The sequence below is a fragment of the Schistocerca serialis genome, chromosome 4 (assembly GCF_023864345.2).
Source record: "Schistocerca serialis cubense isolate TAMUIC-IGC-003099 chromosome 4, iqSchSeri2.2, whole genome shotgun sequence".
Taxonomy (NCBI): Eukaryota; Metazoa; Arthropoda; class Insecta; order Orthoptera; family Acrididae; genus Schistocerca; species Schistocerca serialis.
Window position 1 is genome coordinate 732325979 of NC_064641.1, and position 16575 is coordinate 732342553.

General features: G+C 38.8%; 1 protein-coding gene across 6 annotated transcripts in view; it reads right to left on the reverse strand.

The window, feature by feature from the left end:
- The window catches only part of LOC126473250 (ribonuclease 3), a 313037-nt gene that overhangs the window by 115340 nt on the left and 181122 nt on the right, over positions 1–16575 (reverse strand). For all 6 annotated transcript variants that reach the window (XR_007586426.1, XR_007586425.1, XM_050100177.1 and 3 more), the window contains one exon: positions 7994–8154. Coding sequence is in view for 4 of the 6 variants with exons in the window: in XM_050100177.1 (XP_049956134.1) it covers positions 7994–8154 (161 nt within the window). In the remaining 2 variants the exon portion in view is untranslated. The remainder of the gene's footprint in view (positions 1–7993; positions 8155–16575) is intronic.

The following is a 16575-nucleotide window of genomic DNA, read 5'->3' on the forward strand; positions in this document are numbered from 1 at the left end:
ACCACAATTGATTGACTTACAACCAACCATCATTTCCCAGCAAGATGGTGCACCACCACACTGGGGACTGCATGTTCGTTGGTTCCTCAATGAAACATTTCCTGGCACATGGATTGGGAGGGATGGGCCAATTCCTTGGCCACCCGTTCCCCAGATATCACTCCTTTGGACTTTTTTTATGGGGGTATGTAAAAGATACTGTGTATCAAACAAAGATACGGGACATTATTGACTTGAAGCAAAGGTTTCGTAATGCCATTGCAACCACTGATGACACTATGATACAGTGAACATGGCAAGAAATCAAGTACTGTCCTGATGTGCTTTCTGCAACTAAAGGTGCCCATGTAGATGTCTATTAAACACCGTCAAAAAACTTTTATAAACACTGATTACAATAAAAGAAATGTTGTTAAAATATTTCAACAACTGCCGTTGCTGTAAAGGGCCTTTATGGACACCCTGTATATCAGTAAACTCAATTCTCCTGTTGCCACCAAAACAGAGAGTCCAGGATATGCCTCTACATGTGAAAGGCATGGCAATAAAAGACCTCCTTTTTTTACTAGAATCACAGAACAGTTTAAAATGGGAATGGATTCCTTCATTTGATATACTAACTTTCAGTTATTAAGTATTTTTCTCTAAAAGCACTTACTACTCAGCTCACATTTGTATATTGCTGGAAATGGAAACTGTTACATCATAAACACTTCGATGGAGCACTACCAAACTCATACTGTTAGTATATCTTTGTCATGGTATATTTTGATCAAAATTTCACTTTTATGGAAGCACATTTTCGGGGTAAAAAAAAAAAAAAAAAAAAAATCATTCCTACAGGTGAAGAATGATGTCAATATGTCATGACTACTGGATGTGTCTAATGTTACTGGTCCTTCAACTGGTCATAGTGCAATGACTGCAGACCAAACATGGTGAGTTTTGCTCAGGATGAAAGTATGGCAAGAAGAGTATGCAAAGATCCTTGATGGAGGATTACACCACAACAACATTACAGGATTGTTCGACCAGCTCTGATGATTAGACTGATGACAATAGGTGAAATCCATCCAGAGACTACTGACAGTGCATCAAAGTGAACATTTGGAGACAGATTACTGGCAGCTGTGTTGAGATCTTGAGTTAGTAAGCGTCATTTGATTTAGTATGCGTCATTTATCACCAACACCACAATAGAGACAACAGAGACTTGGGTGGTGTAGAGCCAGTGTGTCAACTGGAATACTGTGTAGCATTCTGTGGTGTCCCGCTTCAGTCTGTGATGGTCAGGTCGATGCCAACATGTCTGAGGATGAACTGGTGAAAAGTCACAGGAGGCAGCTTTTATTCTCGAAACTCATACCTCTCCAATTCCCAGAATCATGGTGTGAGATGCTATTGGATGTGGCAAGAGGACTGATCTGATAATCACTGAAGAGACACTGAATGCTTGCCAGTGTATTGTAAGCATGGTAAACCCTGCTGTCATACTTTTCATGATTAGGGTACTATGTTTTATATTCCAGCAAGATAATACAAGACTTAATACTACAGTTCAATGCAGATGCTTCAAGGAATTTTCAGATCATTGGTAGCCTGCTCATTCTCCTGATTTGTCACCTGTAAAGCATATCTGGGATGTGAAGGGAAGACATATACTTTCATACCAGCCACCAGCTTGCAAGCTTCATGAACTGACACAGCATCTGTTTCAGAGACTGTTCCATGCCACAGAGTGTATTTACGACTTTGGGGTCATATTTCATACAACTTCCAAGTGGAATGAACATTTAATCATTCAATACCTATTATCTGAAGGAAGGCAATGGCAAACCACCTCCACTAGGACCTTGCCTAGTAAAGCGGTGCGGGTCTCCCGCATCGCTCCTCTACGCTCTGTAAAGAAGCATGGGACTTCATTTTTTTTTCACCTATTATGTGAACAAAATTTGATAAATATAAGGCCGGTGATTCATGGCATAACACTTTCCACTCCTGTCACTAAAATCAGAAGCTTGTCTATGACAGAAATATATTTAACGTGCTGGTGACAGGCCTGATCGCTCTGAGGATGTTTATGTAGAGACTGGGATCAATGATCATGAAGCCCTAGAAAAATGTTTATGCACCAAAGGAAAACAGTGAACAGTGGAGACTCCTTCGTATAGAAACAATAATGGGAAACTCAACTCCTTTTAAAATAATGCCTGCTGCACTATAGGAATAAAGCAACAAATATACATAAACAAATGTTAACTGAATCTGACTACAAGATAAGAAGGCCTGTAGAACCTTTTGTAGTTTGTTGTATTTTGTCTCAAAACCCTAAGAATTTTTTGTCATATGTAAAGGCTGTCTATATTATATTTGTTGATGAAGTATGTAATGAAGAACTGACCATTAGATTTCATGAGTTATGGACTCATCAGTAGGAGGTGGGGAGTATTGTGCTGTTAATAGAGAAGCAGTAATAGCAGAATGTGCTGGTCAGGGGAGCTCAGTGACTTCGAACTACTGGATATCACCTGAGCAACAAATCCCTTAGGGACATTTCAATTCTTCTAGAGCTGCCCAAAGTAGCTGTTGGTTACATGATTCAACAAATGGTTCAAATGGTTCTGAGCACTATGGGACTTAACATCTGAGGTCATCAGTCCCCAAGAACTTAGAACTACTTAAACCTAACCAACCTAAGGACATCACACACGTCCATGCCTGAGGCAGGATTCGAACCTGCAACTGTAGCGGTCGCGCAGTTCCAGACTGAAGCATCTAGAACAGCTTGGCCACAATGGCCGGCGGTTATATGATTGTGACGTGAAAATGTGAAGGAATAACCACAGCTAAACCAAGACCAGGTAGACACAATGTACTGAAGGAGACGAACTGCTGAACATTCTGCAGGTTGATTGTAAACAATTGCATGAAATCAGTGGAGGGAATCACTCATGAGTTATAAAGTACTACCAGCATCCAGCTAGCACAAATCCCTCAGCATGCTAGCTAACCTCATGTCTGCAGAAATAATTTCAATCCACTACTTAGAAACTGATCCCAACCTTATAATCTTATGTGCTGACAAAGGCTACACCACTGTCATTTTTAACCACAAGCATTACCTGGCAAAAGGGCTTCGTCAGCTGTCAGATTCGTACACCAACAAAACCTGCCACAGTGATCCCATGCCAGAAATCCAGGAGGATCTACAGTCTCCCCTCAAATCCTTAGGCCCATCCCAGAACTTCTATCTGGAGACCATCTCTCTCCTCACCCCTACCACTTCCCACACACCTACCTTCTACATGTTTCCTTACGTCCATATTCCCAATCCCTCAAAACGCCCCACTGTGGCCCATTACCATGCCCCCACCGAGAGTCTCTGTTCTAACAGACCAACACCTCTAATATTTTACCTGCAACCTACCCTCAAAATAAAAGATACAAATCATTTACTTTACTGATTCTCCACAATTCCTGTTTGTTTACTACACAGTGCCCTGCTCGTTACTACTGATGCCACCTCCCTTTACGCTAACATCTCTAATGCCTATGGCCTTGTCGCAATTGAGAACTACCAGTCCCAACGCCCAACGGATTCCAAATTTACAGCCTCTTCCTGCATTGTTAACCACAATTACTTCTCCTTTGAAGGCATTACCTACATACAGATCCAGGGTATGGCAATGGGCAACTGCATGGCACCATCCAAGCCAACCTATTCACGGGCCATCTACAGGAATCCTTCCTGACCACCCACAACATAACCCCTCTCCTCCCCCCCCCCCTCTCTCTCTCAATTCAGTAATCTGCATTGAGGGTGAGGACACCCTATCCACATTCCTCCAGAACCACATCATCTTCTCCCCTACTCCCTTCACATGGTCCTTCTCAACACAAGTTACCTCCCTTGATGTTGACTTCCACCTCAAGGATGGCTACATCAGTACCTCTGTCCGCATCACTACGTCAGTACCTCCGTCCATATCAAACCTACCAAACACCAGCAATATCTCCACTTTGACAGCTGCCACCCACTGCATATCATGAAGTCCCTTCTGTACAGCCTGGCCACTGCATCTTTAGTGACGGGCAGCCCTCTCAAAATATACCAATAGTCTCACTGAGGCCTTCATAAACCATAGTTTACTCACAGCCTTATACAGAAACAGATGTCCTATGCCTTATCTCTCCAGTCACCCACCACCTCCCAAAGTCCCACCATCTGGTAGTCTCCTCGTGACTCAGTACCACAGAGCAACTGACTCACATTCTTTGCCACAGTGTAGCCCTGAAATGAGGAATGTCCTATCCATTATCCTTTCCACTAGTCCCACAGTGGTATTACACCACCCACTGGACTTACACAATATCCTCGTCCATTCATACTCAACCCTTGCTTCTAACCTCTTGTCTTATGACTCATATCCCTGTAATAGACCTAGATACAAGACCTGTCCCATAGATCCTTCCACCACCACCTACTCCAGTCTTGTCAAAAGCATTACCTATCCCGTCAAAGGCAGGGCTACCTCTGAAACCAGTCATGTGATCTATTAGCTAAGCTGCAACCACTGTGCTGCATTCTACATGGGTATGACAAAAAACATGCGGTCTGTTCACAAGAATGACCACCAATAAAATGATTTGAAGAAACAGTTGCTGAACACGCTGTCAACACAACTTTCCTCTTTGAATGACTGCTTCACAGCCTGTGCCATCTGGATCCTTTCTACCAACACCAGATTTTCTGAATTGTGTTGGTGAGAACTCTCCCTGCAATATATCCTATGTTCCCACAACCCTCTTGGCCTCAACTTTTGTTAGTCATTGGCCTTTACCCATCTACCCCCTACCCTGTTCCAATTCCAGCACTACACAGCTTTCTTTTCCACCAACGCACTCACAGGTTTTTTAGTTCTCTCACCCCCACTGCTGCACTCCCGTCCCCTTCTCTCCATCTAACCTCCAGACTGCACCTAGCTGTCCTACCCTCTCTCTACCTTGTCCCTGTATGCTCCCCTTACCCTGCTATGCCTCCCCCTTAGCCCCAGCCTCCCCCTTATCCCACCACCCACAATGCTTCTCCCAGCATGTGCAGTTGCTTGCAGTCTGGCCTCGGCAGCCAGAGACAGTGGTCATGTGTGTGAGCCATGTTCACATGAATGTGAGTGTGTATGTTGCCTAACTCAGAAGACAGCCTTTTGGTTGGAAGCTTAGTTATTTAGCAGTGTTTTTCTTGAGCCTGTCTGTGACTCAACATCTCCACTATATGGCAAGTAGCAATCAAACTTTCCATAATACTGTCAATCTACCTTTCATTACATCGTTCATATTGCAACCTGGAGTTTTGATTGTTTAGGTGACTTTTTTGAGACAACAGAATGAAATTGGGTTATGCCTGTTTAGTATGGTAGGTACAAGGGCAAGAAGCTCCTTTATGTGTAAAAAAGGAACCTGGGGATCGTGAATTCAAGGTAGACATACAACAGTGAGAGGATAAAATAATGTTACAGAAAGTAGACTGTAAGGTTCTGCACAACAAACAAATGGAAACGATAATCCTCACTGGTTTTAGTTACATGGGGTGTAGGATGTGGTGTAAAGCATGCTTTATCTCTGTATATGTGCAGACGGATATGTGTGTGTGTGCACGAGTGTATACCTGTCCTTTTCCCCCCCTAAGGTAAGTCTTTACGCTCCCGGGATTGGAATGACTCCTTACCCTCTGGATCATCATTCTGCTGACAAGTTTGATGCAACACGCCACAATTCCTCTGCTGTGTCAGTGTATTCATGTCAGATTAGTACCTACTGTATATTACTTTCATTAGATAGTTGGATGCATGAATTATGGTGCTGATAATTTGATATTTCTCATGTTTATCTGCTTTTGCTTTTTTTCTTCACAGCACTCTTTTCATCAACTGATACTGCCTCCTGTGAGTATAATGTAACAGCGGAATTCCTTTTGCATTCTTAATGTTGGTGCTTTTCTTTTGAATTCTCTGGAAGTTATTTGGAGTTTTCTATATGCTGAATCTCTTTTACCACCAATCATTTCCCTTCCGATTTCTGAACATTTTTTTTGCACCCGTTTCACTTCAGCTTCCTTGCACTTTCTATTGATTTTATTCCTAAGTTTCTTGTCTTACTGTACTCCTTTCTTTTCCTGAACAGTTTTTTCGCAGTTATCATTACCATGCTTATATCTGTCAACTCCACTTCTGTGTTTACCCTTTTTAGAGATGTCCATTACTTCTCAACTGAACTATTATGGTAGTCAGTATAACAGTGTCCACAGCCTCCAAGAACTATGAACACACAGAATCACTACTCAGTACTTCAGTATTGCACTTCTTTGTGTGTTCATTGTTCTTGATGAGTCTCTTATCCTTCAGCCTTCTCTTCATTATTATCAAATTAATATCCGAGTTTGTTTCAGCTACTGGGTAAGCCTTACAATGTAATATCTGATTTCATAATATCTGTCTCAACAGGATCTCATCTAGCAGGTATTTTTATGTCTCTCTGAGTCTATCTAAGTACACCACCTCTCATGGTTTTTGAACAGTGTATTTGCTGTTACTTGCTGAACTTTATTGCAGAACTCAAGGAGTCTTTCTCCTCTCTCATTTCTGTTGCTGATCCCCTATTCCCCCATAATATAGTATTCTATTCCTTCACTCACTATAGCATTCCAATCCCCCTTGATACCTGGAGTCTCATCTCCCTTTACATACTAAGTTACTTGTTTATCTCCTTTCTATACTCTCTCATCATCTTCTGTTTGTTGCTACAGTATAATTGATGTTAACTGGTTTCAATTCTCATTTGAATAATCCTATCACTGAATTGCTCACATTAATTCACCCTTTGCTCTACATTTCTATTAATAAAAAATTATATTACCCTTATATCATTTTCTGATACTACGTATATTACTCTATTTATCTCCGCAGATATATTTTTTCTGTTTCACTTTTCTTACTCATCATACATTTAACTTTAACCTTTGCATTTCTGTTTTTCCTACCATTTTCAGATTTATGACATTCCACTTTACAACGCACAGAAATGATTGGTGGTAAAAGAGATTCAGCATATAGAAAACTCCAAATAACTTCCTTGCGATGCTTTCAAACTTCCCCTCATCAGTCCTCACTTAGGGATTCTAACATAGTACTAATCTGGAATCTTTTGGCAATGGAAGGATCAACATAATACTTTCTAAGTTAAAGGCCACATTTCCGGTGAATACACATTATGTCTCTTTAATGCACTGGTTTCCATTACCTTCTGTCAATTCTTCTGCCTTTAGGGACAGTTTCCCACCTGGACAAGAATGTGCACTTAACCTCTGTTCACTTCTCCACCCTCTTTAGAGATGATTGTTGGCAGAATCAGGGTGACTCCTTATACCGGACATCTTTAGCTGTCATAGCTGATGACATTTATTTAGAATGTAAGCAGTGCTGGGTTTGAACACTGAATCCATAACTCTTGGTTTTTAATCAAAGACACTGCACTATGCCTATCATTATGATACTTTTATTTTCCTCTTTATCTGTGATGGACTGTCGTGTCCTCACATAATATTTCTTCAAGCTCCAAAGAAATTTTCTGTTATATTACAACCATAACAGCTAACCACTATCTTATATTCTGACTCATGAATTTTAATGGACTTCACTTCTCATCCTTTCTTGACTTGAGCTAAAGCTTCCTAAAACAGCTAAATTTTCCCTTACTGTGCAGCTATTTTCAATATCTGATTTCAACATGTGCCAAAACTAACTAAGGAAACCGCTTTTTAAATATGGCCATTTCAGCTGAAGCACTGTGCCATTTCTTATGGAATAATCAAATTGTTCAGTAGACACATATGAAATGAAAGCAGTAGAGAAACAAAAGATCATGAGGATAAAAAGGGCACTAAAACTCGTTGTACACGAAAATAATTTTTCTAAGCAAAATAATAAAATATTATTACTTGTAAAGAGGAATATCAGGCTCCCCTCCCTCCATGGTGCGTAAGGTGAGACAACACTGTTGTAGCTTAGACTTTGGATCATTCCAGTCCTGGTTCATAATGAAGTCTTGCAGACGAGGAAAGAAACACACATGGCAAAACACTTGGCAGTACTGAAGTCCCTGTTAAGATACAAATTGCTCAAATGATCATCTTATTAAAAATTAGCTTTGGGACATAACTACCTACTAACATATAAACTATTAACAAGAAAAAAATTAAATGCTTGGTGAAAATATATACATGGCACAACAAAGAAAATCATCAATGATCTATCTACCAGCAAGCTAAGATAAAGGTTCACTATAAGGGGCCTTAGACAACAAAATGCATAGAAATGAGGCATGAGAATCTGATCATCATTGAATACACACAGGAAATAAACAATGATCAGAAACTATAGTCGATATAATATATTGTGTAGTGCTGTGTGACACACAAAACATTTGATTTACATAATAACATTAATTTTGAGGAGAAAATGAACTGGTGTTGGAGGGAAAAAAAGGGGGGGGGGGGGGGGGGGGGGAAGGGGCCACAGAGAAAGAAAAGAAGGTACATTAATCACAGACAATATTCCAGTTCCTGTGCATGCTGGGTCACTTTGCACATGTCATTTTGAGCTTTCTAGTTATCTTTGAATATACTCATGATGTAACAAAGAATATTTGTTAAATTTTGTGGATACGATCTTTATGAAACTGTGCCTGTGAACACACACTATACAATATGTAACACACTTTTGTTGCCACAGTGAAGTTGATCACTGGCATGAGTTGACCGAAAAGTTCAAAAATATTTTATTTTAAACAACTACATATTGATAATGAAAATTCTTTTATTTTAGTTATTATACTTACTGTTCAAAAGTTCGTAATTGTGCAGTGGCTAAACATATAGCATTCCTAACCTCTTTCTGAATACTAATTGTCGGCAGATGGACTGTTTTTTTAAACCTTTTTAATGACTGGAGATTTTTATGCATGTGACTGACACAAAATAACTCATGATGTTTCTCATGGTATGTATGTTGTGCTTTGACCCTTGCCAATGGCAAGCAGAGTAATAATAAAGGTTAATCTATTATACTTACCCTTTTATAGTCACATAAATAAAACTTAGCAAATTCTTGGTGAAATCAGGGTGAAGTTGATCACATGAGAAACACGATGAATTTGACCATCTTTTCTCAGGCTGGTCTTTTGTGAAGAAACATTCATGAATGTGTCAAGAATGTAACATAACAAATGTAGCAACAATGTCACACAGTGGATGCAGTAACAACTGTCTATAACAGCCTAGTGGTGGAGTGAGGAAGACATTGTTGCAATTGTCTGTGTGTTAAGTTATGAATTTGCCACAAACAATTGGCATTGTAAGAGTTTATAGTGAGAAAATGCCATGTATGTCCAAATGTAAATCATGTAAATTGAAGAAATATAGCATGGAAATCTTAGAACTGTGTCTCACAGAAATTTTAAATGGAAAAATAAATATTAACTAGGCTAGCATAGTGTATAAAATTTCCAAAGGAACTCTGATAAAACAGAAGATTGTCAGCCAGTTTCTAGAGCAAAAGAAGTGAAGGCTCTACTGATGGGATTTCACAATTTTGCAACCTGAGGAAAAGAGGGCTACAGCTGTAGTGGACCAGTCATTGTCAGATTTCCATTACAAACTTACAGAAACACTGGATGAGGTGAGTTCCAATGCCATTTTTAACTTTGTTGAGAATTATGACCCCAGAAAAAAGAAATTTATTTTCAGAAGAGCTGTCAAATATCCTGACAATCTAGTGAACCACTCAGAGCTTGGTAACTATTATGACATGCATATTAGCAGCAGGTGAAACATTGCTGCCTCACGGTGTATATAAGGCAGCCAATATGTGGGATTCCTGGCGTGAAGGAAGTCCAAAAGGTGATGTATTCTGCACAAAGCAATGCTGCTCAAAAGGGTCATGTTACTTTTCATACCAATCATTGTTAGTTTAACTCTCACTTTCATTCACTGGTTCCAGAAAGTATTTTTGCCTCATGCAAAATTAATTGAGAGATGAAAAGTTTTAATAATCTGCCATCAAATTTTATTGGCGATATGTAGAAATCCTACGAAGAACATAATGTAGTATTTGCATGTTTGCCACCTAATGCAACACATCTCTGTCAACCTCTGGACATTTTGTTCTTTGTATCTCTCACGAAATGCTGGAGAGCAAGTGTAACAGACTGGAACAAATTAAGTCCAGCTTTACTGGCCACTGAAAAGGGACTTTTGCATGCAGGAGAAATTAGAATTAAGAAGAATGCCGTAAGTGGGTTTTCAGTTTGTGGTATTCACCCACTTAATACAGAGATTTCCAGTACTACATGGCACTGATCCTAATAACAATGATGTAGATGAAAAGAATGTAGTTAACACTACACTAGTTGAAGAGTGAAGGAACTGAGACAGAGTAACAAGAGGAGCACCACATCAGTGAAACAGAAGAAACTGAACATAATTCCAGAAAGATCTATTGCAAATAAGGACACTCCAGTGGAAAACGGATCCATGAGTCCAAAGGTGGTACTTCAGCTACCGAGAAGGGTTGAAGGAACTTGTGTCAGGGCTAGTCTTCCAGCTCTGACGGAGATGATGAAACTGATAATGAAGTATGAGAGGTGGCTGTATGTAACTATCTTATCTTTGCTTATAAAAATTTCATTAGATTTTCATTCTTCTTCTCTATTCTTTCCAGATCAAAACTCCAAATCGATCTGAATGGGTGCTAGTTCAATACTGCTCCAAGAAGACGGTGAAACACCACGGGGAGAAAGTTCTTCTGAAATGTTGATGGCAGCTAGATGATACATTCCTTTATAGAAATGAGTCGCATTTTGTGTAGCCTGTATATGATGATACAGACACTAGTGAGATTTCAGTTGATGTAAAAAAAAATATCAAACCCAATACTTGGATGAAGGGGGGATTTTTCTTCTGAAGTTGACATGTCATGATTTAGCGTACAATGAAGACACAGTTTTTTCAGAATTTCATAAAGCAAAGTTGGGATCACATTTTCTCCTTACACTTTCTTTGTGTGTTACTCCGAAATTAGTACTAAAATTTCATTATTATGCTATATTTTTCGCTCAATTACTGATACAGCTTAAGAACAATTAAAGTCACCAGAGTCATAAACAATTCACAATTATCACATAACAGACAATCGGCCAAATGCAGTTTTTTTTCAAATTTTCCAACCTGTCAGAGCAAAAGGTAATAAAGACCAAAAATTTTGTTATTATAGCTCAATATTCATGCTCTGAAAGAAAAATAAATATATTAATTTTATTGGTTTCAGAAACACTTATGTTTAAAGTCCAAAACCTGCCAATTTGACCCTATTTGATGGTACTTGTACATACCGTATTTACTCGAATCTAAGCCGCAATTTTTTTCCGGTTTTTGTAATCCAAAAAACTTGTAATCCAAAAAACCGCCTACGGCTTAGAATCGAGTGCAAAGTAAGCGGAAGTTCTGAAAAATGTTGGTAGGTGTCGCCACAACTAACTTCTGCCGTCAAATATATGTCGCGCTAGACAGGTATGCTTTGCAGGCACAAAGATAAATACTGGCGCCAAAACCTCTGCGTCAGTAACTAAATTAAAAGGTAGAAGAATGTAAACATTATGCATTGTATTCTTTCGTGTTTGCTGCTATTTCATTTAAATCCTGTCTGCCTAATAAACTACGAAACTAGAACAGCAAATGCAGAAGAATATACATATCATATCATGTTTATATTCGTATTATTCTTATGCTGAATAGTGATACAGTCAGAAACTAAGCACGGCAACTGACTAGATTTTTAAATCTAAGATGACCCTAATTTCTGTGCAGAATGTAATGTACTAAAGAAGTCGTCTGCAAAGATTTTCAAACAGAGAAAATTTTTCGATAAACTCTCGTTCAGAACATCTATCATACGCAGTCTGTTATTTGGTTCTTGTTGATCATTATCAAAGAAAGCAGCAGTTTAAGTAACAAGAAATAGCAGACTCTCGCCATTGTTTCACTTATGAGACAATTCCTCTCTTTTTTTTTTTACTTTTTTTTTTTTTAATTGTAAGCCGCGGTAGCGCGCACAAAAGCAAGCCTTGCCGCGAGCGGCGACAGGTCGTAAACACGCATTATCAGAATGTAACAAACAATGCATGACACAGTACAATAATGCATTTTCAGCTTAGAGTGACATAAACACCTATAACAAAGAGAACAGCACTTATCAGATCAAAGCAAAATAAGCAATCGATTCAAACCAGACGAAGCACACGAAAAAGGAAGGGTACTCGTATAACTACGGACGGAGCGCCTGACATAGCAATGGCTACCTGGTAAAGCTTAACTGTTAAGCTTACGACTCGAACCAAACTACTGTAGCTGTATCTTCATCCATTCGACCTCAATTGTGTTTCACGTTACAATGGACCAACTGTTTTTCGATTTGGAGGGGCGGTCTAAAACTTTTCTCTCACCTTGAATTTCGAGTCTCAAATTTTGGGAGCAGCTTAGATTCGGGAAAAATTGTTTTCCTTGATTTCGAGTCTCATTTTTCGGGTGCGGCTTAGATTCGAGTGCGGCTTAGATTCGAGTAAATACGGTATTCAATATTGAGTAGTATCCCTGAATGAGAGGGCTGGTGCATGCATTCCTAGCTGGAGGTTTCATTTTTTAACTGATTATTGCAAAAATAACAGTAAGAACATTTCACAAAGAAGATGTCACAAATACTGTCACAGAAATTCTCACAAAATAACTGACTTCATTTTATCATGTTTGCATGGCAGCTTTAAGTTTGCTCATTGCTTTGTGCAAAACACACCTATTTCTTCGAATTAATCAACACGAACTTTATATTATTTACTGTTTACTATGAGTGATGTGCTCAATGAAATGGAAACATTATTACTCTTATGGTGGAAGCAACGTGAATGTCAACATATCTGAAGTATGGTGACTATTATACTGCACTGCAAAACCCTAGGTCGGATATAAACAGTGCAAGCACGCACGCACACACACACACACACACACACACACACACACACACACACACACAGAGAGAGAGAGAGAGAGAGAGAGAGAGAGAGAGAGAGAGAGAGATATCTTAGTAATTTTTCAGTCTTGTATGTGTGACTATGAACCATTGAATGCCTCATTGTTTGGTAAGTTGCTACATTTACTCTTCGCAATATTTGGTTGCGATAACTAATTCATAAATACCAGCTCTGTGAAGTGGCCTGCCTTTTTTCCCATCTGGACCAATTTCTCATGGCTGTGTGACAGGAAATACTTTTTTCCTCCACAACCTAAAACTTCCTTTTCAACAAGTCTATCAGATAACACAAAAGAAAGGCTTTACAAACAGGATGAATAGAAGGGTATAATCCAAAGGTGGCCACTTGTACACCACAGATACGTTACGTGAATGGCAGGCAGGTATCAAACAACCGTCCACCTGCAGATAAATTGGTATGTATCAATTTGATGCAAGGGTTCCTGGTTCAGAAATGAACAAATTGAAAGTTACATTTTACATTTTGATACCTCTGTACATGTAACGGTACTGTTGTTGCTAATTATGTAGGGTATGCAACTTTCAGAGGTGGTAGTATGGACCAAGACAAGAAAAAATGTCTAGTAAATATGGTCTATAAAAAGCATACCTGAAGAGCTACGAGCACTTGTTCATCTTTGCTAGTGTGAAACACATCTCCTCTATTGAACAAGTTCTTGTAACATTTAAGGTACGCAATTTGAAGCCCATAACTACTAGACATTTTTTTCTTGTTTGGATCCAAACTACCACCTCTGAAAGTTTCCTACCCTACAGTCTTAGCAACAATAGTACCAGTACATGTACTCCACTGTCAGAGGTGTAAGAATGGTTTTAGCTTATAAATTCTGACGCGTTCGTTCCCAGTGTGGAGAACCTTATCTCAAATTGATACATTTATCTTTCTCCATCATCTTTGAGAGTCTGTAAGATCATCACAGAATTACCTTGTATATAGTACATTTACAAGCGTTGCTGCCTATAACTCCAATGCTCTGTAGTGTCTTTGTATGACATTTCTGGACACTGGATCCAATGCAAAACTTGAGCTACTATGTCTCCTCCACAATCTGTGTAAGTATGTAACATGAATTGTGAAACACCATGTTTACGTAGTCATAATCCAGAAATTGAGACCTACTATACAATCCAACCATATTTTTACAATTGCTGCTTCTTATCAAGCACAGGCATCTATTGGTTTGCAATTGAAAAGTACCTAAACATATGTGACTTTTTGCACTCTGTTGTTAGGGCTGCTTCTTATCAAGCACAGGCATCTATTGGTTTACAATTGAAAAGTACCTAAACATATGTGACTTTTTGCACTCTGTTGTTAGAGCTTTTCTTGTTCACTTGACAGCACAAAATATGGCTAGAGCTGAACCTTTAAATGTTACAGAGGGGCAATCACATCAGAAGATGTAAACTACCGCTCATCAAGTGTAATGGAAGGATTAACAACTTGTTGACACTCAACATTAAGAGTGCACCCTCTAAAAACACTTAATAAAACTACAACTGATTCATTAGATAACAGATCTAGGAGACATAATGAAACTTGATAATTGTATATTTTTATAGACCACTTGCTTTAGGAGCTATAGTAACATAGCACGTAGGAGAAATGGGCAGAACACTGCCATCAAGTTTCCTGATCACACTATTGTAATAGTGAGTGATTCAGTTTTGCAGTTACAGACTAGGAAAGTAAGGCAATTAAAATAGGTGGCAGAGAAAGAGATCATATGAGAGTGTTTTTCAAGAAGATAGTTAGAAAACCTCTTCTTGTAGACCTCCAAATAACTAACAGACCTAAGCTTTTTGAATCAGCTGATGTAGAGGAGGGCATCATTGATCATAGAGCTGTTATGGCATCAATGGGTTACAAGAAATGTTAAAGAAGGTAGTAAAATATTCTTGCCCAGTAAGAGTGACAGGACAAAAACCATAGAGTCTCTAAGTAGTGAACAGCAAATATTCAGCTCTGAGATCAAAGATGTGGAGCAAAAATCAGTAAAATTCAAAAGTGTCGTCATACAATGGGTCTTAGAACAATATGTGCTGAGCAACATTCAGAAGCAGGAAAGCACTGTGGCTCAGTAGTTAATTTAGAAAGTTGCAATGAAAGAAAAAACACAATTGCATCAGAGATTTAAGGAAAGTCATGAACTACTTGACACAAAAACCTGAATGAGGCCAAAATGGGCATAAGAGTGCAATGGAAGAAGTGTTAAATGAATCTAAAAGTAAAATTATGATAACTGATTTGACTAAAAAATCCCAAGAAGTTTTGATAGTATGTACAATTAGTAAGCAGATCAAAATCATATAGTCAGTCACTCACTAACCACACTGCCTCCAAGATGGAAGATGACAGAGAGAAGGAGAAGTACTGAACTCGGACTTCCGAAATTGTTTCACTGCAGATCGTAATTTAGTTCTCCTTTCAATCATTGCAAGAATGCTGAAATGACTGATATTGTGATAATGTCGGAGTAAAGGAGACCACTCAGTGAATAGCAAAAGTGTTGAGTTATCGACAGGCACAAACCAAAGAGAATAAAAACTCTGTCCATCCCTATGCCACTTCCATTCCCAAGCCCTTACCACAGTGGTCAAATCCCTGTGGAAGACCAAGATGCAAGGCTGCCCAATTCAACCACCCAGCACTTCTGCCTCCAGTCCTATCACAGGCTTATACAAACCTTCAGTTTGAGAAAGAAATCAAAAAACATAATTCCAGCTTATTACATCAACATAAACAGCCATTGGTTAAGAATTTTCAACTGTCAGCAGATATTTTAACTCCATCCAATTTTAAGTCAGTCAATGTGAAATGTCAGCTATCTTTATTGCATCAAAATATTCGAGGACTGAGAAATAAAATTAATGAATTAACTATCTGCATAGATGAATTAGAGTCTTCAAACCCAGCTGACATAATCTGCCTCTCTGAACATCATGTGACCACTGGTATAGAACTTTTAAGTGTTACAGGGTTTAGGTTAGCATCTCACTATTGTAGATCAGAAATGGAGAAAGGAGGAGTTGCCACATTCATCAGGAACTGTCATAAATTTAAGAACATAGACATTCATAAATTTTGCCTAGAACAGCATATGGAAGCATGTGCAACAGAATTAGATTTTCACAAAAAATCTTTCATAATATTAAGTGTATATCGAGCACCTGCAGGTAACTTTAATCTGTTTGTAAACCACCTTGAAGCTGTACTGGCCCATTTAACAACCAAAAACAAAGAAATAGTGGTTGCTGGTGATTTCAATGTAGATTTCATTAAAGACTCTCCCAATAAGAACCTATTTGAGTTAGTAACACTATCATTCAACTTAATTCCCACAGTAAAGTTCCCCACTAGGATAACCACTTGCTCACAAACAGGCATTGATAATATCTTTATAGAAAAGTCAAATGAACA